Below are 25,283 nucleotides of genomic sequence, written 5' to 3'. Positions count from 1 at the left end.
AAATCCATAATCGATGATTAATTTAGAATGAACGTATAAAATAATTCCAGAATTGATGAAAATTCAGAATTAATGCAAGAAATAGCATCAGAATTGGTGAAAGCCTCCAATAATTTACCGTGAGAGCGGGCCCTTCGACCGCACCTGTCGCACACCCCTGGAAGGCGCTCTGCCGCTACAAGTCCGAAAAATTCTCTCAGTGGACATCTCCCAGTTTTACATTCTCAGTAGAATTATATTCAGATGCTTATATACAGATATATAAGAAATAATATTAAATGCGTAAAAATATTTCAAGCGTTATTTGCTTCATCGTTGCCACTCAATTAAAAGACAATTACCTTAATTTATCGGTAAATACGCCACACTCTTGAATAAAAAGACTGGATATGAAAAGAAATTCTCAGAAATGCCCCACGTGGCTTTTCACACGCCGCATGTAAATTTTCATTCAATAACTAAAAAAGTATTAATTTCTTTTGTGCTGACGTTGATACGCCCCTTCGAAATTTTCTGAGAATTCATAATATGAAAGATTATCCTGGGGTAAAAAATCAATTTTATTAATTTAGTTCTTCAACTGGGGGAAAAATATATGTGGCCGTTCAAGTATTACGTCATCATCGATGGGGGGGGGGGGGGGTTGGATAATGCTTACGTTATCGACCGCCCCCTTTATGAAAATATGAAATGTTTTTAATGGCATCTTACTCGGTGCGCCGAAAACGAAAAAAAAACTTTCGATAGTTTGTGGGCACTTGAAGTAGCCATTCCCCCTAATGATAAGTGTCCTACAAAGCCACTTTAGTGATCTCTAAATGTTTCGCGGATCCAAGTGATCTGGAAATGTGTCCGGGCCACTTGAGTGCTCTGGAAATGTGTCCGAGCCACTTAAGTGCTCTGGAAATGTGTCCGAGCCACTTAAGTGCTCTGGAAATGTGCCACGCATCACTTAAATAATCTCTGAGTGCGCCGCGGGTAATTTGAGTGATGTAGAACCACACTGGAGGCCACTGGAAATGTGTGGTGCTCTAACACTACATCACGTGTCACTCAAGGGGATCTCTAAATGTGTCACGGATCGCTTAAGTGTTCTGGAACTGTGTCCCGGGTCATTTAAGTGATCTGAAAATATGCCACGGGCCGCTTAAATGTTCTGGAATTGTACCACGGGACACTTAAGTGATCTGTACATGTGCCGCTTAGTTCATTTTTAGAAAATTAGGTTTGAAGATGGCAGGCCGCATCAGATAACCCCCAGGGCCATATTTCGTCCGCGGGCCTAGGGCCTTTATGCGATTTATCATTACATGGCTTAGAGGGTGGGTCGATATGAATTTATTAAAGATAAATTTTGAGTTCATAGCCTTCAAATAACACTGAAATTAACAAAAATTGATTATAATAACATATAAAGGTATTTTCTTCCGAAATTTCAATTTAAAAAATAAATTTTTGATCGTGGGAGGGGGGCATGAGCTCCCAATATGCTCCCTCCCCCCTGTGTACGTCTCTGATCCCACCAATATGCGTTAGGATTCATAGGGGCAGAGCTGATGACGAAATTTTGCTGACAAGGGCGGGGAGGGGGTCAAAATGGCTAAAAATTTGCTTACGTAATACTTGAACTTGGCCCCTATGTTCGTAAAAATTCATCAGAATACTTCCTTCGGTGTCAGGACGTCAGAATAAGTTCGGAATTGGCCGCGGCTTCTAATTAGCCGCAAAAGAACTAAAATTAAAAGCTATATAAGCCACAGTTTCATTACGAAAAATAACGGTAGTTAAACTTTCCGAGGATATGATGTCACTCTCCGCTATCCATACAAAGGTTTTTAACAGCTGGCTAATACGAAGATATATTTTGGAAAAAGAGAGAATTTAACTGCCCCTGCGGGGAATCGAACCCACGTCCTTTCATTTTCCGGGTGAACCCCTAGACAAGTGGTTCTCAACCTTTGGAAGCCCGAGGCCCGGTTGATTTCTTTTATGTGAGTGGAAGGCCCGGTCATATGCACGCCTAATCGGGGTATAAATAGGGAAAAAATGAATCGGTGAGCTATTCACGGCTTAGTTTGACCGATGTCAGGGCCCTGTAGCGGGCCGCGGCCCGGCGGTTGGGAAACACTGCCCTAGACCACTAGACTACAGAGGCAACGAACATCTCAATCTTAATTAAACTTTCGACTCCATTTTCACTTTAGAATTGATTTTCTTCCGACCATGTGGAAAGATTTAATTAATTTTCCTAGAAAATCGTAACGTGTAGAATTACATGATTTTCGTTAATTTGATGAACGTTAAATTTAGATTTAATTACTGAAATCAAATTTCTAAAAAATCATGACACATATATAGAGTTAATTTTCCTTGATTTTAATACGAAATTTAGATTTAAATACCGAAATTAAATTCTTAGAAAATTGCGAAAGATGTAGAATTTTCCTTAATTTGATACTAAATTTTGAGATTTAATTAGTGACATTAAATTCCCAGAAAATGTAATGAAATCTGTGACTTATGTTGTCGTTGACTTACTTATGTTATTTATGTATAGTTGATCGTGTAGAATAAATTATAGATGATTTACTTATATGTTATTTATCTACATACTATTCAATCGTGCAGAATAAATTTTCCTTGAACTACAGTCGAATCCCGTTATAACGAACTCCAGAACACCGGAGAAATCACTTCGTTACAGCGAAATTTCGTTATAAAGGAATTCCAGGTATTTACGTTGTTCCTATGTAAACTTACCTGGGGAATTAGAAAAGTGTTCGTTAAAACGAGATTTTCGCTATAACGGTATTCGACTGTATAGAACTAAATTTAGATTGAAATACCAAACTAATTCCTAGAAATTCGTGACATATATCGAATCAATTTTCGTTAATTTGGTACTATAAATTTATGTTTTATTAAATAAATATAAGAAGAAATAAGATTCCTAGAAAATTTCCTTAAAATCGTGACTTTATAAGTAATTAATTTTTCTTAATTTGTCACAAGTTACAACTGCTCAAGTACTCAAATTATATTCAGTTACTTAAATTAAATTTGTATAAAATTCCTAGAAAATCGTGACATACGTAGAATTGATTTCCGTCAATGTGACAGCTTACTAAATTCAGATTCAGTTACTGGAATAAAGATTCCTAGAAAATTTGTAGAAACTCGAGACTAACGTAGAATTAATTTCTCTCAATTTGTGTTGCTAAAATTAGATTTAGTTACTGAAATTAGATTCCTAGAAAATTCCTGGAAAATCGTGACTTATGTAGAATTCATTTATTTTCTTTAATTTCATGCTAAATTCATGTTGAATTTCTGAATTTATTTCTACATTTGCAGCAAATAGCAACTTACGTAGAAATAATTCTCCTCAATTCGGTACCAAATATAGATTTAATTACTGAAATTAGATAAGAGAGGAAAATTCTTGGAAAATCGTGAACTTATGTGGAGTGCTCTTTCCTCAATTTGATACTAAATTTTGATGTAAATAACGAAATTAAATCCATAGAAAATCATGACACATGTAGAATTAACTTTCCTTAGTAGAACTTTGTAGAACTTTCCTTAATTTCATATTAAATTTTGATTAAATTACTAAAAACTTAAATAATGAAAAAGAAGAGTTTCAAGAAAGAAAACGGAAAAAAAATTATATAAAATTAATTGAAGTTTATATTTAAATAATAATCATTCAATAATCCAAATTTTTAAATAATAATCATTCAATAATCCAAATTTTTAAATAATAATCATTCAATAATCCAAATTTTTAAATAATAATAATTATTTAGTTAAATTTTTGTAGTGAAACATCTTTTCTCAGAGATAACAGAATTTGTAAAAAAATGAAAGTCCCGAGATTGTGTCACGACCAATAACCGTTAGGATCGTTCCGCTTTTCCCATCTTTCGACCTATCACTCGTCAGTGGGCGTCAAGCAAACGCGCAGGCCCCGCCCACGTCTGCTGTCCGCCTCGTGCTGGTGCTCTTTAACCGGAGATGGATAGATATAATCTCTCCGGTCTTCACAGAATGGATTACAACGGAGGAGAGACGTGCGTGCGAGGAATCAATCCATTCCATTTACCGACACTCATGTCCGATCAGGCCAATGATTACCTTAATCCGCTTCTGATGCCTGGCCGCCAGCTCGAATGCTGCTACGAGTGGCCGCCGGGCCAACCGTCCTGTTATACCAGCACGGCCGTCAAAGATATCGAAGGTAAACAAAATTAGTTTCAATCTCATTGTTATTGGATTATAATAGTCAACGCCGGCTAAACATCATCAGGGCTTCCCCCCATCAGGGTTTCCCCCCCCCCACAACCTCTGTTCTCCCCCTCTAGCACCCCTTTATTATTGGATAGTAGTCAGGGTTGGATCAACAACATCAAGAGCCCTCTCGGGTGAAGAGATTCTCTAGGACCTCTATATCGAGCTGGAAATGCTAACTACATCGATTTCTCCCCAGCATGGCCCAACCCACACGGGTAAAGGGCTAATATCCCGGAAGGGACAGAGCCCGGACCTCGAGAAGTAGTTGCATTTTTTGGGAATTTTCCAAGTAGAGCCTGAGAAAAATCACTTGGCCCGGGGGGGGGGGGGTATGATGCTCTTAAGACGGCCCGTCCCCTCGTCCCCCGTTACTGGATAATAGTCAGGGCAAGGTCAACAACATCGTGGGGCCCCTTGCAGGGGCGTCGGAACTGTTTCGAACCTGTGGGTGCCCGTCTTGAGATTCATATAGGAAATTTCGATTTTTGAATCAATTCTGTGGGTGCTCGAGCACCCACAGCACCCCCGGCTCCGACGCCACTGGCCCCTTGAGCGAAGAGATTCTCTGTGATACCCATACCAGACCGGAAAGGGCAGCTAGCCATGACCAGATGGGAATATGCTTTAAGACAGCCCAGATAATAAATAGGGCATGATTTCCATTATGCATTTTATGTTGCCTCTAATTTGACCAATTTGAGGTGTCGAATATATTTAAGAATTTTATTATTTTGCTATAACTGTAGGTGACAGAGGTCTTGACGGAGGATTAATATTAAAAAAAAAATTATAATTCATTTTGAACTGAATTGGGATGCCTGGTGTTACTGTATAGGCCCCCCGCCTCAATATAATAAGCTGCTGTCTATATAAATACAGGACTGTCTTAACATTACCATGGGGCCCCATGACCTCCACAAGGGTGGGGTTGACAGGGCTTCAGCCTGGGACAGTTACATCCATTTTTTGTTTTTTCGCTATAAATTTACTATAGCTTACAAGGGTCCCGGGAAAAAATTTCAGTCTAGAGGGCCCTCATTGCCGGATGGAGGGGGGGGGATGCCCCCGCACAAAGTGGTAATCAGGGGCTCTTACCTCGCTCGAAGTGCCTGCCTTTCAATTTATGGACTTGCTCTTTAAAATGGTAATTGTACCAAATCTTATTGTCATGAGCCCCCCCCCCCCCATAAACATTTAAGACCCCCGTGTTAAAATGGCACTGTTTAAATACAGGCCTTATAATTTTAAGAAATACGTATGTGGGGAAGAAATTTTTCTGCCATTAACAATGTAGATCTGACGATGGGTTTGCTTTTGCTAATTTTTGTTTCGGTTTCCACATTGTTGTGATACAACACGTGGTTTGTATTGTTTATTTATTCCCAGACAAAGAAATACATGCAGCAGAATCTCTCGATAACGGACACCCCCCCCCCATAAGACAAAATTTTGTCCGCTAACGAGGAGTGATACGGAGGTAAGGAGTGATTCGAGGAGTAACGCGATGCAAAATACATCGAGTCCCATTGACGTAATTAAAAAAAAAAAAAGTGTCCGTTAACGGAAGGTGTCCGCTAATGGGGAGTGTCCTGAATGGGAGGTTCCACTGCATTTTCATTATTGTAGAACTCGGAGCATCGAGACCATCCCGACGGTCAGTGGTTATGTCTGTCTGTCTCTATAGTAATAGATTGAGCGCTTTCAGGCCTGATTTCTGCATAGGGTAAGTTCTAGGAAGAAACCGAAGTGCGCCAGGGGAGTACGCAGGATCCACTATTTGGGGGGGTCGCGCACAAGGGCACCTCTTCCAGATAAATTTTGAGTTATATTAACCTTCAAGAATTATATCAAATTAGCATAAATTGATTGAGATTACATATTCGGGGATTTTCTTTCGATAACTTTTGATCACTTTAAGGGTGCATGGCCTTGCTTACGCCACTGCCGAGGGTCCTGACTAATAAGGGAAAATTTGATAAAACACGTTTACTGTCCAACCAAACATTTTTTTTTACCTTATTCGAGGCGTCTCCTGTAGATTGCTTTGCCCATGGCCCCTCCAGTGAGAATCAGCCAATGGGCATAATCATGCGACTCTATCCATAATTATAGACTATTATATTATATATAGAAACGTCCTCTCCACTTGTCAATACAAGATTCATCGATCATTCATTGGAGATGAAGATTACATGTAATTTGCATCTCCACAAATAACCAGTCTTTCGATGAATCTTGTATTGACAAGTGGAGAGGACGTTTCTATATGCATATGGCCATTTGTTTGGTTGGCCTTTGTCATTCACGAGCTATTAGTTGATTGTTGACGCCGTCCATGTACGGTGCCTTTCAACATATATATATACGCTCCAAGGTTTAAATATTCTATCTGCTTCCATAGCTTAGATGGTAGAGCACTCGTCCGCAAGCGAGAGACCGGGGTTCGAGTCCCCGTGGGGGCAGTGATGAATTTTCTTCCTTGTAATCTTCATCTCCACAAATAACCAGTCTTTCGATGAATCTTGTATTATATTATAATAGACACTTTTGATGAAATTGTGCATGATATAGTAGGCATTTTCATTAACTTTGATCATGGCAAACTTGGAGAATATTTATTTAGATCAGTGTTCTTCAACCGCTAGGCCGGTGCGGTTCGTGGGAATTTCCTGTTACAGATTGGTTTTTATTTCTGTCTTAGCCGTCAGAAGGTCCGCAAATTATTTCTCGTATTTATGAATTATTTTGCCAGTTCGTAAATTATTTGACGAAAGACGTCACCTTGTTAATATGACAGATACTGAAAACTGGCTGATTGAGGAGATTTCGTTGTTTCGGGAAAGGAAAATTCATCTCTGCCCTCACGGGGACTCGAACACCGGTCTCTCTCGTTTGCCGAACGAGTGCTCTACCAACTAAGCTGTGAAGACAGATAGAATTTCTTCTCCTTGGAGGGTATGTACATGCTGAATGACTTGGAGAATATTTGCCATGCCATTCTGCTGAGCTATTAGCAGAATGTTGCCACCGTCCATTGCGCTCGGAGCCATTCAGCATGTACATACCCTCCAAGGAGGCGAAATTCTATCTTTACAGCTTAGTTGGTAGAGCACTCGTCCGGCAAACGAGAGAGACTGAGGTTCGAGTCTCCGAGAGGGCAGAGGTGAATTGTCCTTTTTCCTGATACATCGATCTCTCCTCTCTCAACCAGTTTTCTGTATCCATCCTAAATTATTGTTCATGTATTTTTGTGGGGTAGAATTATTCCTCATTTATAATGAACTTTTTGCCAATCCGCGAATTATTTCTCTCGTTTATGAATTTTTTTGCTATTTCGCAAATCATTTTTTCTAGTTACATTTTTTGCCGGCCTGCAAATTATTTCTCCCATTTATGAATTTAATGCTGATGTTTCTCACGCGTATACTGTATATTTTTTTCTACGTCCGCAAAATTATTATCTCCTATTCATGAATTTTTTGCCGGTCCGCAAAATATTTTTCATGTTTATGAATTTTTCGCACGGTCCACTAAATATTTCTCACGTTAATTTTTTTTTTCTGGTCCGAATTCATGAAAATTTTTTACGGGCAGCAAATTATACATTTATGAAATTTTTTACGGTCCGCAAATTATTTCTCCCATTTATGAATCCGTCCGTTGGCAAAATGTCTCTCCTGTTATATATTTTTGCTGGTCTGCAAATATTTATTTATTTGCGCCGGTCGCAAACTTTTCTCCCATTTCCACCGGCCCGTAGTTGGAGAATTTTAATTTAAAATCACTGCTTGAAATAATTATCAAGTCTTCTTATAGCCTTTAATCTTTGGTCAAACAAAAAAACTTCTAAAAATTACTTTACGTGATAGATCGCTTAAGTTTCGGTTTTGTGTTTTTGTAGCCTGCCTACCGGACCTAGCTCACCGGCCTAGTCTTGCAGATGCTTACCGCAGCACGTACAGCAGCTTCCTCGACTGCAAGGACGTCGACGGCGAAGACGGCGGCACCAACAAGTCATTCGGTGGAGGATCATCGTCACCTGAGCCCACGTCGTCACCGGTTGGCTCACCCGGTGATCAGTCGTCGTCGTCCAACAGCAACAACGGAGAGACCAAGAAACCTCTCCACCCGAAACTGACTGGTGTCAGTGCCACCCTGGAGATGAAATCCCTCTGGGATGACTTCAACGAACTCGGAACTGAAATGATAGTCACAAAAGCCGGGAGGTACGACTACTTTTCTTGCAATATCTATCATCATTTTGAAGATTTGTTTAAATTCAAGTCACACATACTGTAACCTATGTGCTATGAATGCCCACCCCACACACACACACGAGTGAGGCTGACAGGGCTCCAGGGCGCCTACTCCCTAGGAGTGGGGGGGGGGGGCTCTGTAAAATTCCAAGACAGTTTTCCCTATTATATTTACCTTCAATGCTTTACATCCGATTTTGTTTTTTCTCACGGGTCTCTGTGGCAAACCCCCCGTCCCTTAGTAACCTGTAATGGGTTCCTTTTATTTGATTTTCACCCGTGTCCCACCCCCAGAAAAAAAGGATCATACAAATATTAAAGTGCTTCACCGAAATTTTTTACGCAATCTATGCTTGCAAATGTGAGCTCTACATGATACATCTTTAGATTAGCAGAAAACCGTTCCTGTACTCGATACTGTGAGTTTTGATGAGCCGTATGTAGTAAAGCAGTTGCTTTCTGAAATTGTAACAAGATTTTTCGGGAAAGCAGGATTTTCCACGGAAGAAATCAATCTAAGGGTTGAATTTCTAAATCATATGCAAGGTTTACAAAATGTGCGCATTCCGTGATCGAAAGGCTGATCATTGCCAGAATTAATTAGAAAAGCAAAGGGAGCAACTGCCCTGTTGGCAAAATTTAGCGCGTTTAAACAAAAACACCGTTATAAAATCATCGAATTTTACAGTGGTAGGGGCGGCAACATCTTGCTCTCTATCTTTCTTTCCGTCACAAAATTCTTAGCTACGGCCCTGATGATGAGGATTACATAAAAGTAGACGATAATGTACAGACTGAACCTGACACGACAGATATTGACACCCTAATTGAAATTTTTTTTAGGAAATGAAGAACGTAAATGTTATTTTAGAAGAAAAATATAGTGTAGGTCGAAATTTCTTAGGTGCTGTCGAAACCTATAAATAAAGTATTTAGTGATTATAGATTTATTAATTATCTCGTCTATATATATATTTTTTATTATTTAATTTATTTTCAATTTATTTATTTTAATATTTTATTTCAATTTATTTATTTTCAATTAATTTATTTCAATTTATTTATTTTCAATTAATTTATTTCAATTTATTTATTTTCAATTAATTTATTTCAATTTATTTATTTTCAATTAATTTATTTTAATATTTTATTTCAATTAATTTATTTTAATATTTTATTTCAATTTATTTATTTTAATATTTTATTTCAATTTATTTATTTTAATATTTTATTTCAATTAATTACAAGATTGTTACTTATAATTATACACATTATATCGATTGAACCTTTATTAAGCGGAAAAAAATCTCGGTCCCTTAAGATTCCGTTGAAGATATTGAAGACAGGCTTTTTTTACTGTATTACATTATTGGTAAAAATGTATTTCTACAAATGTTTTTGTAACAATTTAGTTTTTAGCACTGTTCTCAGTAACAAGACATTGCAACAATTTATTTCAACAATGACATTGCAACAATTTATTTCAACAACGACATTGCAACAATTTATTTCAACAATGACATTGCAACAATTTATTTCAACAATGACATTGCAACAATTTATTTCAACAATGTCATTGTAATAACTATTTCAAAAATGACATTGCAACAATTTTTTTCAACAATGACATTGCAACAATTTATTTCAACAATGACATTGCAACAATTTATTTAAACAATGTCATTGTAATAACTATTTCAAAAATGACATTGCAACAATTTATTTCAACAATGACATTGCAACAATTTATTTCAACAATGACATTGCAACAATTTATTTCAACAATGTCATTGTAATAACTATTTCAAAAATGACATTGCAACAATTTATTTCAACAATGACATTGCAACAATTTATTTCAACAGTGACATTGCAACAATTTATTTCAACAATGACATTGCAACAATTTATTTCAACAATAACATTGGTAACAATTCAATTTAACAATGTTGTTGCATACAGCAATAATTAAATTTCATTCATATCCCTTTTAATTTCTGCTTTGGAAGCACATTCTGAGGACCCCTTAGCAACTTATCAGCGGATTCCATTGATCTGCGGACTACCTTTTGAAAACCCCCGGTATACAGTAGGCCTACACGAAATTAGTTTTTGTCTTTGTGTATGCTGATACTAATAGATTTGTAGAGCTAATATAGCTCTACAATCTTGACCGAACTTCTCCGAGTTACACTTATTTAAGCAACAAGACTCGATTTGAATGTTAGTTTACTTAAAAACTGCCAGAAGTCGGCTATGTCCAAAGTACCGTCAAAAATAACTGTTAGTCTCTTTGCTCTGACAACATTTTCTAATACCTTACTTCTCCCACTTGCTAAAAGAATTATTGTCAAAGTAAGAAAATTTAGCATTTCCTGGGCTTATTGCATCGAAATTAAAATTTCTGCAGTTTGATAAAGTTTATAAGACTGTATGTGGTTTATAGAGATACAAGTGAACCAAATAAGTACACTTTAAAAGTCGTTATTACGACAGTTTTATACAAGGAAAATTATCTTTATAATAACGGACTTCTCGTCATAAACGAATTTCCATATTTTGCTCTATCAGATTATAAAAATTTGTAGAAAAGAAATGCCACTTTATCTGCATTAAAACCTCTTTAGATTGTTTTGTTCTAATATAAATGAATGAACAGAACTCGTCATGAAATTCATTTTTGGTGTCACAGTAGTTTCCAAGACATTTCTACGCAGAATTTTGTATTATCAAAGTGATTTAATCCGCCAACTGAATAATAGTCCTAATATCACTGCTTACTTCCATGACTATGTACTCATTTTCCCGGTAATCTGAAAGTTACTTTAGAACGATTTTTTCGGTCATTCGGAAATGACTAAACTGCACACACACACACTGTCCATTTTTCAATTCGTCCGTAAAAGGGGAGGGGTGACCGTTAATTAGCTGATCATTTGATCATTTTTGTCGCACCACGGTCATTTTCTGCACACGAGGGCTAATTAGACCGGGACCTACAATTTATTGCCGATTCCGAACGGCAGGCTTGTTTTTCATACTCATCGAGAGGTTGGTGCGCTAACCCCTCGATGGGGGACTCCCTGTGGTAGCAATTTTTGCTGCGGTCAAGTCGCCGTTTTTTGTTGTACCCCTGTGTCAGGAAAGTTTTTTTTTTTCTGACAAGGACGAACTGGGTATCGAACTCGCGACACCTCTAAACATCCTTTGGTACTTTAGGCGAGCATCTTATCGACCGGGCTACCGCGCCCCACCGTTAATTAGCGGTTTGAAATGCATACTTGCATACTTTTGTTATACACGGGGAAATAATTATTCCTCCTTGTATTAATAAGAGGGATGACCGCATCTGAGGGATGTCCATTAAGAGAGGTTTTACTGTAATTTTTTCACGAGGAGCATAATATAGAGCAGTGATTCCCAACATGGGCGTTAACGCCCCGTGGGGGCGATGGAATGTTCCGGGGGGGGGGGAGAAGCTACGGGTATAACATAGGATCCTATGGGTTAGATTGCGTTGGGGGGCGATGAGAGAAAAAAATTTCTGAAGAAGGGGACGATGGGACAAAAAAGGTTGGGAAACTATGAAATATAGGGATACAATTCATGATTTTCAATTCAGTAGAACACAAATTTCGCATAATTCTGACAACATAAGTACTTTAGGACTACACATACACACTCGGAACGCTCATTCGAGCAAGCACCGATTCGTTAGAATTTCGGCAGAGGAATATGTATGAGGTGCATATACGGTTAAGTAGTGGTGGTCGTCACGTCCATTTCATTCGCAAATGGAAATTTAATTCAACATCAACAGATCTGACAAAAATTACAGCAGTTTCCGTTAAATATGCCCCGGGATGTAATAAGCCACATCCAGGAAAGAAACGAGGGTGGAAAAAACTACCCGCGGCTTTTTTACACTCTTTAGCTCCGCATAAGTCACGCGTAATTTCCGTTTAACTGGAAAATACTAAAACGTAAATTGAATTAAATTATGCCTTCAGATTTTTCCTCTATTTTTTTTCCCTAGGCCACAAGAAGAGCTGAAAAAAAAAAATAGCCTTTTATAATCCATTTTTTTTTCTCTTCCAATTCCTCACCAAATTGTCCACAATTTATGCGCAGTAAAATCCCTAAGACACCACTCAGATGCGGTCACCTCTCTTCTACGGCCAAATAGTAATTTCTCCCGTGTATAATAAAACTATGCTTTTCAAACCCCTGATTAACAGTCATCCATCCCTCTTTTACGGAAGAAATTTCTTTTGTCCGACTGTCAGGTGTCTTGTTTGAGAACGTTCGAGGAATTTGACGTCAATTTAGTATGGTTTTTCTTATAAATTAATTAAATTTGTTCAATCAAAATAATTAGTGATTATAATTACTTGAAACTTAAAAAAAAACAGGAAAAATTATTTTTCTTTTTGGGAAATAATTAAAAAAAATAATTTATATTTATTGTCTGGAAAAAACAAAATCCTATCGAAAATCAGGGCAAAATTTCTGAAAATTTAATTTTCGAAAAATCATAATAAAATAAAATTTCTTTGTAAAAAAAATTTGGAAACGTATCGAGACGCTCATTGGATATTTCAATTTCCAAAAAAAAAAGATTGTTTCTCGATTTTTTTAAATTAAAAAATTACTTGAAAAATTTGTTTCTGATCATTTCTGTCGCAGCGTGGTCATTTTCCGCATACCGGGCCTACAATTTATTGCTGATTCCGAACGGCATCTTTTTATTTTACCTCTTTTACCTCTACGCACCCGGAGATCGATGCGTTAACCTCTCGGTGTTGGACTCCCTACGGTAGCAATCTTTTTTTCTGTGGTCATGTTGTCGCTGTTTCTGTTATAATCCCACGCTTCAAGAAAGTTTCCGACAAGAACGAACTGGATACCAAACTTGCGATACCTATAAACATACCTTTTTTATGAACAAAGCGTTACGCAAACGCAATATCAGTTTGAAACGTGTTGAAGCTCTATAAGCTGTTGCTCTACTGCGGGAGATTACGGTACGTTTATTTTATGTCAGAATCATTCGTGAAATTTGAGTATAAAAGCAATTTGTAACCAAATTCATAATCGATTCGAAATGTTTACGCAGCGAATTCTCTCCGGGGTATCTTCCGACGATTAATAGCGCAAATTCCAGCCGCGACTCCTCCCTGTCCGCGAACATCTAAAAGGTTTCCATTCCCTTCACACATAATAAATAATAAAGAGCCCCGTGGAAACATCTTCATATATTACATATGATTTTTTCCCCTCTTCCTTTTATTATTTGTGCGAGTTTCAATTCCTCGCATACCGATATAGAGGCAAGTTAGAAGAAACATATAGTTCTTTATGGATGGACTTTTTGACGAGCGCTCGCTAACATCCCTCAATGTCGCCTGAAATAGAAGACGTGGCGAACCTTTCCGCTGTTTATTTGCGAGACGATGACAGCAATGGGGTGGATCTTCTTTATTTTTTTTTATATACGTACAGTATTTTTATATTTTTCTTGTGGGATGAACTTCACGAACTTTCTTGTAAAAGAAGAGGAAAAATGTCTTTTAGGATGAGGAAAAAAATTGGAAAAAATGCTTTAGATTTGTGTAAGTGCATTTGTCCATGGAACATAAGATGTCTTGTCTTCTCTGTTGTATCCCGTATTTCTTCTTATCCAACTGAGAGATGAAATAGGGCGTCTTCAAAGTGTTTCCCTGGCGGTTTCGGAATGTCTTGATTATATCTTCAGTTTGAAATAGTCAATCAGTAATTTGTTCCGCTAACATTCGGTTGATGTGGATTTTTTTTTCGTGGAAAATGGCTACCAATTATCCAAACGATTTTTAGTTCACTGTTGTATTTTAATTTACTTCTAGTCATATTGGGATAGTCATCTTCGAACGGGGCAGGGAGGCGAATCACTGAGGTTGTATACAGTTATCCCCCCCCCCCCCGTCCCACGTATGCAATAGCACAATTTTTTCACTGAACGGATGTTGGGGGGAGGCTATCACCCATCATCCCCGATACACCTATGCTTCTAGTACAGTCGAATCCCGTTATAACGAACTCCGTGAGACCGGAGAAATCACTTCGTTATAATGAAATTTCGTTATAAAGGAATTTTAGGTTTTTTCATTGTTCCTATGTAAATTTATATGGAGGATTAAAAAAGTGTTCACGTTAAAACGAGATTCTCGCTATAACGGTATTCATTAAAACGGAATTCGATTGTATTATTCATAACTATCGAAAAAACTTGTCACTTCTACGTCACAATAAAATTTCACAGCACCATGGTCTCTGGAAAAAAAAATTACTTCCCTCACAGGACCGCAAGGTGATCTGTTACCATAGGCGTAAACTTGTATCCGGCCCATGGGTCCGAGTCCACAGCATTTTCCAGAATTCTCCGTAGTAACCTATGGAAATATGTTTGAACCCCCTCCTCTTTAATTATTCTGGGCTCTCAAATATTTCCAGGCAGTGCTCGCGACTGGAAAAAGGTTGAAGACCTCTGCTTTACTCCTACGTCTGTTAGTGTGGAAGAATCGACTTAAAATCGACGTAACTTACCACAAGTACACTGTAGGCCTATTTCGCTGAATCCACAAGAATAAAATTTTATTACACTATACGGGGTGTACGCAAAATTGACCTTTAAGGGGAGGGTACATATGGCTTTGGAGAGGGGTGCAAGGAATCTCTTCCAGAGAATTTTTGTGGAACTGACCACGTCACAAAGAACTTTAAATTAACTAAAATTGATTAAGATAGCATATAAAGGTATTTTCTTTCGACATATATTTTTTACAAAAATATTTGAAGGTATTTTTAATCTTTTATTGTCTTGTGGTGAGGGGGGGGGGAGGCCATGACCCCCAACCAAAGACTATTGTGAGCAGCCGCGAATAGATTGAGGGAAAGGAGCCACGAGTGACAAAAGTTTGAGAACCACTGGGGTAGGTGGACGGGTATGTATACCGGGAAGCATGGAGCAGAGCCCCTGGGCTGGGATCTTTGGTGGGCCCCAAAGCCAGATTTTTCATGGGCCCTTTCATGCGAATTTGTAATGTGAAAGAAAAAAAATATTTAAAACCAATGTGAGGCAGCAAAAAATTAAAAACATGGTCCAAAGGGGAGGCCCATAAACAAAAAACATAAAGCCAAGAAACACTGCGCCAGGGCTTAGACCATATATGCCCAATCCATGGTCCGCCTCCTCAAACCTAATTTTTTTAAGAATGAGCGAAGTGGCACATTTACAAATTACTTTAGTGACACGTGACGCACTCACAGATCACTTTGGTGACCCGCGGCACATGTACAGATCACTTAAGTGATCTACTAAGTGTGTAGTTCCACATCACTTAAGTGATCTACTAAGTGTGTAGTTCCACATCACTTAAGTGATCTACTAAGTGTGTAGTTCCACATCACTTAAATGACCTACGGTGCAGTTCCACATTACTTACCTGCTTAACACACCGTAACCCGCAGCATAATTACAGATCATCCAGTGACCCGCGACACATTTCCAGGTCACCAAGTGACCCGCCACACAGTTACAGATCACTGACTTGTGGCACGGTTTAGCCGCCCGTGGTGCAATTCTACGTGAAATCAAAGTTGCCCTGCGGCACAGTTTTGGATCATTCCCACGACACACTTCCACCTCACATAAGTAAGTGACCCGGGAAGCATTTACAGATCATTTAATAAACCCGCCATACGTTTTCAAACCAGTGAAGTAGGCCCGCACTCTCCTAAAGGCTGAGCGCCACTGGCGTAGACTAATGTCAAATTTTGAAATGTTGAAATCGGTCTCAGCTCACGGAGATTTTTTCTGAAGTTTCAGGGGTTCAAAGTTCGATCTCCTCAACGTGTATATTCCACACACAATCTATTGAAAAATAATTCCCCCCCCCCCCCCCCCCTCTTCTTTCATTGTCCCATGATACCAATAAAATTGTTGTTTCAAGAAGGAAAAATAACTCTCACAAAAGCTTTTGAGAGAGAGAGAGAGAAAGAGAACCAAAAACACAAGCCCTACGTATATAATTTGCCACGAAGTGCCGGGTGCTTTTCATCGGAATCGAAGTTAACCGCCGACGGACGGCCTAAGCAACAGAATCTTCTCCATTTTTTTTTTTTAAATCTATCTGTAAAGGATGTGTTTGGGAAGATACTCACGTAGGCTAGACGTTGTCGAATGACGGGCCGAACGGGTCTCTTCCACCCCCAGAAATGAATAACAAGAGGCCAACGAGCGTGATAACTTTTTCAGTAGCTGTTAAATAACGGATCATATGTATACATATATAAGAAGAAAAGAAAAAAAAAAGGCAATGGTGGGAAGAAATACTTTACTATACACTCGGGCTTTTTTCGGAGGACGAAGTTTTTTTGTGCTCGTAAAAAGCCTTGTTGGTGATCTTGTGCTGGCCCGGCTAGCCGTTTTTTCAAGTTGCATGAAATAATAATAGGGTTGAAAAAAAAAAAAGATGAGCAAAGGCCCGCGTGCTCTTTGTCTGTCAGCGCGGCGCGTTCCAGTATATGTAAGAAGATTATTATACGAGAACGATTTAGTGGCTCCTCTTTGCTTTACTTCCATCTTTTTTTTGTGTGCGTGTGTGATCTTAAAATAGCTCTTATACGTATGCTAAGAGAAAAATAATTTAAGGTATCGTTTCTCGATGATATCGATTAGCCTGTCGATATATGGGTTCTTTCTCATTCATTTTCATAGTTTTTGCATTAGTATAAATCACATAATTTCTCAACCTTTTTGTCCCATCGCCCCCTTGTTCAGAAATTTTTTCTCCCTATCGCCCCACTAGACAATCCTATGTTATACCTGTAGCTTCTACCGCCCCCTGGAACATTCTATCTCCCCCAAGCGGGCGTTAACGCCCACGTTGGGAATCACTGGTCTGAATCATATATGCTTAATCCATGGCCCGCTAGACAAATGTAGCCATCGGAGTCATCTGATGTGGCCCGCGACCTTAAATCTACATTTGTGAAAATTAACTAAGTGGCACATTAGATCACTAACACACAGATCACTTAAATGACTCGCAATGCAGTTCCATATCACTTAAGTGACCCGCAATGCAGTTCCACATCACTTAAGTGACCCGCGATGCAGTTCCACATCGCTTCAGTAGCCCGTGACGTATTCCAAGATCACTTAAGTCACTCGTGGCACATTTACAGATCACTGAAGTGACCTCTTAGCACAGTTCCAGAACACTTAAGTGGTCCGCGGCATATTTACTGATCACTTAAGCAGCCCGTGGCACATTTGATGCACGGCTTCGCACAGAATGTAAGTGCAACCAGCCTCTTGTGGATATAAATAAATCTTGTGGATGTAAATCCTCTTGTGGATGTAATGGATGTAAAATATTTTAGGTAATTGAGTGGACCGCGGTACGTTTTTGAGACAGTGAAGTGGCTCTCACTCTCCTAAAGGTTGAGCACCCTTAGTTAAATTGTTTAGGGATTTCCGCCCCAGTAGTGCTCAACCTTTTGGTGAATGCGGAAAAACTGAGTGATTTAGAAACCGGTCGCGGATACTCGAATGAATTAGTAACATGACGCGGAACACTTGAGTGATTTGGTTCTTTCGTGTGCCACTTGCTTGGTTTGGTAAAGGTCGCGGATCGCAATCAGACAAAATATTTAATGAACTTGAACGTTTCTTATATTTTAAGAGTGAAAATTTTAAACCGAAACTAACAGTTTTTTGTATGAAAACTGTCTGTAATGGATGATAAATTATCATCCATCACATAATCATTGATAAAGCAGTTTTAACCGCGGGACCGTTACAATATTGGGACAGCATTTGGGCAATATTAGTGGAATCTACAGTGAAATGCCCCCAATGTTGATGAACCTTTGTTTGATCACCATCGCATAAAAAAACGCCATACGGTAAAAACTCACTGTTGTAAAAACTCACTTGGATCATTTTTATAAAATTACGTTCAAGGTCGCGGGCTACATCAAAAGACTCAGAGGGCCACCACATTTGGCTCGCAGGCCATGTATGATGTACGCACACTTGAAATTGTATTGAGATTTTCTCGCCTGTGTAAAATGCTTCGCTATTTCTTGCACCATATACATTAAATCTGAAGTTCTTTCATTAATTTTGAGTTCCAACATTCAATAATTCTTTCTTCGCTAACTTTTAATTCTCATGAATTCAATAATTCATTATTTCATATTAATTTTTAATTCTCACTAATAATTCTTTGTTTCATCAATTCAGTAATTATTTTTCCATCAATTCAGTAATTATTTTTCCATCAATTCAGTAATTATTTTTCCATCAATTCAGTAATTATTTTTCCATCAATTCGGTAATTATTTTTCCATCAATTCAGTAATTATTTCTTTCATTGATTTTCAACTTTTGTCAATTCTGTGTTTCTTTCATTGATTTTCAATTTTTTTCAATTCTGTATTTCTTGCTTTCATCAATTCTATAATTCTTTCTTTTATTTATTTTCTTTTATTGAATTTTCATCAATTTTGTACTTTTTTCTTTATTAATTTTGATTCTAGTAAACTCTAATTCTTCCAATAATTTTGAATTTCATCAATTCAGTAAAAATACACTGCTCATAAAAAATGTAGTTGTCCGTCATTTAAGCATGGATAGCTTTCCGATTTCTCCCACCATGAATATTAAACATATTTAATTTGGAGAGTGTGGTATGGGGGGGGGGGGGACTTCACCACAACATAAGGAGAGACTATTCCACAAAATGTTACCACACTTTGTTTTAACCGAGAATACTAACCAAGTTCTCTTCTTCGATGAGATCCTTCATGGATTCCAAAAACTCATGCACCAATGTTTTTAATGTGGCCCCTGGAGAACAAAATGTGCAGTGGATTAATAAGGTCCGGGGGGGGGGAAAGAGGGGTTCTTAGAGGTCAAACTCTACTGGCCCAGCACGCCCAATGCACCACACACTTTTCTGTCACTATGAGTAAGTAGAATCGGTCCTAGGTTCTATAGTTAAAATTGCTCTTGATGCACATTATCACTGCTATTTTTTGTTGAAAGAGATTACCAACACCCTGTATGCGTTACACTAGACGAGTCTAGCTTCGTTAACGGACATCTCGTCGTGTCACGACGGCAACAAACGTTTGTGCAATCCCTCCCTGAGGAGTAATAAATATTGGAACCGTGGCGAATTTTTAATGAATCTCTGTTTTCCTGGTTTTCATCTATTTTTTTCTGAAATATTCTTTGTTTTTTTTTTTGTTTTTCGTGATTAATTTTGTACCTGCATTGAACTTTTTTCTTTTCCATTTTACTCAGTTGAAATTGAAACGTGCTTCACGCGTGGAAACAGGATATTGTTTTTGGATTGCAATGGTAAGAGGAAATGAACGACATTTCCGTAGGAGGTTTCACAATAGTTATAGTAGCGTTTCATTTTTTTAGTTGTGTTCATCGCTATCATGGTCATTTCTACATATCACGTTGTTTCGCATCCTAACTTAACTACCTATGTAATGGAAAATTGTTTTTTAATATTTAATCACTGATCCTAATATCTGTATGAATCCTTAAATCTTACATTTTTCATAACCAGGTTTTGATTCTTAAATTTTTTTAAGTTAATTTCTACAAAAATTTTTATTATTTTTTCCCTACTTTTTTTTATAATTATTATCGTGTCGAATCAGGCATGTTCTGTGCATTTCGAAGACATTAAAAACATACCCACGCAGGATAAACTCGGGCAAAACGCGTTTTTACCCTCATTCATGCTGCTTTTCCCCAATTTTTCTCCGTTTTTTTAAATTCCAGATCTCAGCTAATATTGCGCTTAGAAGCATGAAACTATGAGTATCAAGAGAGATAACTTTCTAATTGGGTTTTTGAGCACAGGTTGTCTGTATAAGAAGTTAATTTTTTTTTTAGATTTTAATAATTATACAACTTGAAATACGAATGACTTGTCTGAGGTCACACGTAATTTGGATACTTTTTCCTAATTGTATCAACTGTTGTAATACTGTTGGTGTCAGGGCCATCTTAAGAGCATAATGATCCCCTGGGCCAAGTGATTTTTCCGAGTCCCTACCTAGAAAATTCTCGAAATTTTCACCCAGTTCTTATTTTTGTGAGAGACCCCCTTTTCTCTTGAGCTCATGCGGTAAGACGGCACTACATGTTGTTAGCTATGAATCCTGTGTACCACTACTAATCATTTCCGCAGTATAGTAGAAATCACTGAACCACTTGTAAATGATCTTTTTTTGATATAGAGTAGGTTTTCCTTCAATTTTTAGCCGGTGCAAAAGAAGGGGGTATAGGAGAAAAAGTATTCCATTGAAAAATCGATTTTACAAAATATCTTGGCTTATCAATGTCAAAGCCAAGAGGTTTTCACGGGGGGGGGGGGGGGGAGGGGGGGGGGCGTGATATCTCGTCAATGCCCCTCAGCAGGCTAAATGAAAATTTCTCCAGCCGATGTACCATAGTGAAGAAGCTTTTTCTCTGATGCGTAACACCAAACATAAAAAGTTTCGAGCTCCTTCTTCCATATTAAGAAATAGATATTTTTTTTCTCCCTTTTTAAATTTATATAAGGTCGTGGTGTGTGTGTGTGTTTGTGTGCTATAAACAAATATGGCATCCAGTTACATTTCGTGCGTCCGAATATATTTATAGCCGATGGTGTTTGCTCCGTAAAAGAATAATGTTTTAAAGCAGAAAAAAATAATAATAATAATTATTATTATTATGTGTGTGTTCTTTTTTTTTTTTTTTTTGGTTCTTATTACTCAAGTATCAACTATTTTTTTTTCTCCTTTTTTGGCTTGTCTCTCATTATCTGTTGCATCTCTTGGGGATTTAATGTTTAAGGTCAAACGACAATGAACTCGACGAACAAATCATTCCAGGTCGAGAACCCGATCTCAACCCTGCTCCCGATTACTTCTATTTTTTCCCCCCATCCTCTATTAATGCTTATTCCAGATTTAACCAGATTATTATTATTATGTATTTTTTTTTTCCGTACGCGTATTACGTGGATATTTTAGAAGTTCGCATATAACGTTACTTACAGTTGATATATTTTCATGGTCGAAAGAAATGAAAAAATATTTATCTTTGTATATATAAAATGTATGAATTAAAAACAAATGGTTAAAAAATAAATATTGCGTTGCTATTTGAGGAATGTGTGGCGTGGTCGCTATATATCGGTTTACACGTGATGTGTATTTATGTATTATTATTATTTTGTTTTTTTGATAATATTATGTCGCGCTTATCTTTTTTTTTGGTATTTATTGGATTTTCTAGTTCGTATGTGTTCGTTTCCAGGATGTGGGAAATTTATTATTTATGTATCATATATACTGAATGATACATATGATACCATATGATTATGTATCATATATATACCCGCTTATGCTAGCGCAGTGAGAGTATTATCTTTGAAATCTTGCTTTCAAGAAAGGATAAGAAATGATATCAATGGCAAAATTGAAAAATTTTCGCAATTACTACATAATTTCAACATGAGTAAAAAAAAAGAATTTCTTAGGATTAATGTTACGGATTCTTATGCCCATAAAAAGTATGGATGTCAAATAGAAATCAAAAACTTCACCAGTAAAAAAATAATTTCCATGAAAAAAAAAAGGTATTCTTATCAGTGCCGTAACTAGCCATTCCTTTGCCCTGTGCAAGAATTTGCATTTAGGCCCATTCTTTGGCCTAGAGTGGCCCATTTCGGGCTCCTCCCTTTCAAGTGGGCCCTTTGCGGGTGCACGTGTTGCACGTACCTAGTTACGGCACTAGTCCTGATTTTGGCCAATTTTCTGTATTTTTTTATATATTTCGAACCGAATTCCAAATTTGATGTTCTTATGTGTGTAGTTATTTGTTAGGACGCAGACCTTTTTTGCTTGGGTGATGTGTAGTTTTGCGCTAGTTCGCCAAATTTCGTGCCGGAGCTGTGAGAGATTCGGAAAGCCACGTTGTTATTTTCTTACGGTTGTTTGTAGTATTTTCTTTTCAGGTTCCATTACCCCACAACTATAGTTTGTTGATCATGACATGTCCAGTTTTTGATGCTTTTTAAAAACTTCATTCATTGTATTTACTGCGCTTGTGCGAATGGTAAATGCTTTTGCAATGAATTCCGTGTGACCTGGGCCACGACCTCCTATATAACCTATAGGTTATCTAGGTGGTCGTGCCTGGGCCCCCCACAATTTCTATTCACTAAGGATGAAGAGAAAGGATTCTCATTATCCGTTGTCCGAAATGCATTTCTTAGAATTTTTCAATTTTTTGATTTAATATTTTAATTTAGCTCACGAAATTTATTTATTCTTGTACTTCAATCAAAAGTTTGCTTATAGTGGAATAACTTTTCTTAAATTTATTATATTCTCGTAAAAAATGCCTGTTGATTTGTTGAGGACTTATTGACTTACGTCATTGGCCATATTACCTTCCTCTGTTTGAAATATGGCCAAGAGACTCTTTCCAATCCACCGAATCCGTAGACCAGGCATCTTTAACCCGTTGCTCGCGAGCACCCCGGTACTCCCTGAAGTACCCAGAGTGCTTGATGCTCGTGGCCTATTTAGTGCTCGCGGGAACTTGATCAACGTTCCAATTAAACACCTAGTACAAACTGCATTCAAGGATTGATATCATCCTGATTTCACGCATTCGTATGCCAAACTTGCTGTAAGGGTGCTCTTCTTTTGGCGATAGGTGCAGGCAGGTGCTCGCGACTGGAAAAAGGTTGAAGACCTCTGCCGTAGACTCTTTGAAAAAAAAACAATTTTTTTCATATTTTCCGTTGAGACACTATACCGTGGGGATCATTATTTTTTCACCCTTTTAAAACGCATTTTTCAAAGTATTTTTTAACATAATATTTCTTTCACAATTTATCAGACAGGCGTCAGCAAAAATCATTGAAGCCCCCCCCCCCTCAAATATAACCTAATTATGGAGAACGCCTGTAGTACAGGGTTTTCCAACTGGTGTTCCGCGGAAATCTAGGGTTCTGCGAGTGCTTTATTGGGGTTCCGCGAAATCAAAAGTGACGGAACCCCCAAAAATCCCGGAATCCGGATTTTTTCTGAAATTTTTCTGTTACTGTTTCACTCGAAGCAATTTTTTTTATAAGAAGACCTCCTCTGGGAATTATTAATAAGACAAAATCGACAATTACGAAACATATCTTGAATTTTAATTTCGGAATTATTGAAATTATTTCGTAATTGATAAAAAAAAATCTCTCTAATTAATAGGATAATAATTCCAGGAAATACTGAGGGAAATAATTTTTTGAAACAAATATTTTTTCGGAATAAGTGAAAGAAATAATTCCAGAATTAGCGATAGAAATTATTTCATAATTGATGAAACAAAATAATTCCACAATTATTTAAAGAAATTATTATTAATCAATTACTTTAAAGAGATATTAATGAAAGTAATATTTTCGGAATTAATGAAAGTAATATTTTCGGAATTAATGAAAGAAATATTTTCGGAATTAATGAAAGAAATAATTTCAAGATAAATTGAAGGCGATAACTTCAAGAGACATATTGAAAAAGAGATACTAACTTAACAGAATTACGGCAATAAATAATTACAGAATCATTTAAAGTAATTAAAGAATGATTAAAAAGAAGTATTTAGTCAGAAATTTTTCTTGAATTACTGAAAGAAATGATTTCAGAACTAATAAAAATTTACAATTATAAAATTAATGGGTACAATTATAGAATAAATACAAATACAAGGCCACAAGAGGCAAAATGCCCAACGAGATTTTGGGCCCTTGTTTAACTCAAAGGCCTCGTTGGCCCGTCTATTAAGATGCCACTGTGCTATTGTAAATATGGATTCCAACTTTTAATTCTAAATACTACCTCAGAATGAGAATTAGTGGCCCGCGATATCTGAAAGGGTGAAGATCCCTGTTCTACAGTGTTTTTTGCATTCAATTATTATCTGGTCCTGTAATAAATCCTTTCTGTACAAAATATTCAAATGGTATCAGATCTGGCGAGTATAGTGGTCAATGATATGATGATTTCATCTCTGAAAAAAAAAAAGACTCAATAGTATCTATACTATATCTATCTATAATTTGCACATCCAGATTTTCAAGTTATAGCGCTACCTATCGGTGGCATTTTGAACTTTTTGTTGGATAATAAAATACATATTCGTGAGAGGATTTGATGCAAATAACGTATTTGTTCGACAATTTCTTTACAATTTTTTTTATGATTTTTTAAAAATAAGTATAGTGTGACTTCTTATTCATGTTGTATATATCTTTTCCCCGATCATCAGGGTATTTATTTTATTAAATTTAATTTTTTATACTCTCTCTCAAACGCCAGTATATTATTTTGCAAAATGATAAATAGGGAATACACCTCGATCATAATCAAATTTTTGAGTTCATATTTATGTTTTCGGACCTTTCAGGTCAAGATAAACGACTCATTATCAGAAAAAAGACGTATAACCGCAGGAATTAACCAAGGCTCCAGCTTGGGCCCGATGATACACAATATTTTCATGGATGATTATGCTATGGTACCAAAGGGTATCCTGGGTTTATACGCTGACGATGCTATATTAATTTTAACTGACAGGAAGCCCTTGAAAGCGCTAAGTAACCTCCAGGAGCTGAT

At 37.3% G+C, this 25,283-nt stretch overlaps 1 protein-coding gene across 2 annotated transcripts in view; it reads left to right on the top strand.

Moving 5' to 3' along the window:
* Positions 1-4,042: 4,042 nt before the first annotated feature.
* LOC149082637 (T-box transcription factor TBX1-like) overlaps positions 4,043-25,283 on the top strand; it is a 68,545-nt gene continuing 47,304 nt past the window's right edge. For both annotated transcript variants that reach the window (XM_089235905.1, XM_089235904.1), the window contains exons 1-2: positions 4,043-4,240; positions 8,195-8,519. In XM_089235905.1, the coding sequence (XP_089092031.1) occupies positions 4,051-4,240; positions 8,195-8,519 (515 nt within the window). In that variant the 5' untranslated portion in view covers positions 4,043-4,050. The remainder of the gene's footprint in view (positions 4,241-8,194; positions 8,520-25,283) is intronic.

The sequence above is a fragment of the Pholcus phalangioides genome, unplaced genomic scaffold (assembly GCF_987345545.1).
Source record: "Pholcus phalangioides strain wild (caught in Gottingen) unplaced genomic scaffold, Ppha-v1.0 ptg000009l_1, whole genome shotgun sequence".
NCBI lineage: Eukaryota > Metazoa > Arthropoda > Arachnida > Araneae > Pholcidae > Pholcus > Pholcus phalangioides.
The sequence above is the reverse complement of the archived record's forward strand: the minus strand, read 5'-3'. Positions and strand labels throughout refer to the sequence as shown.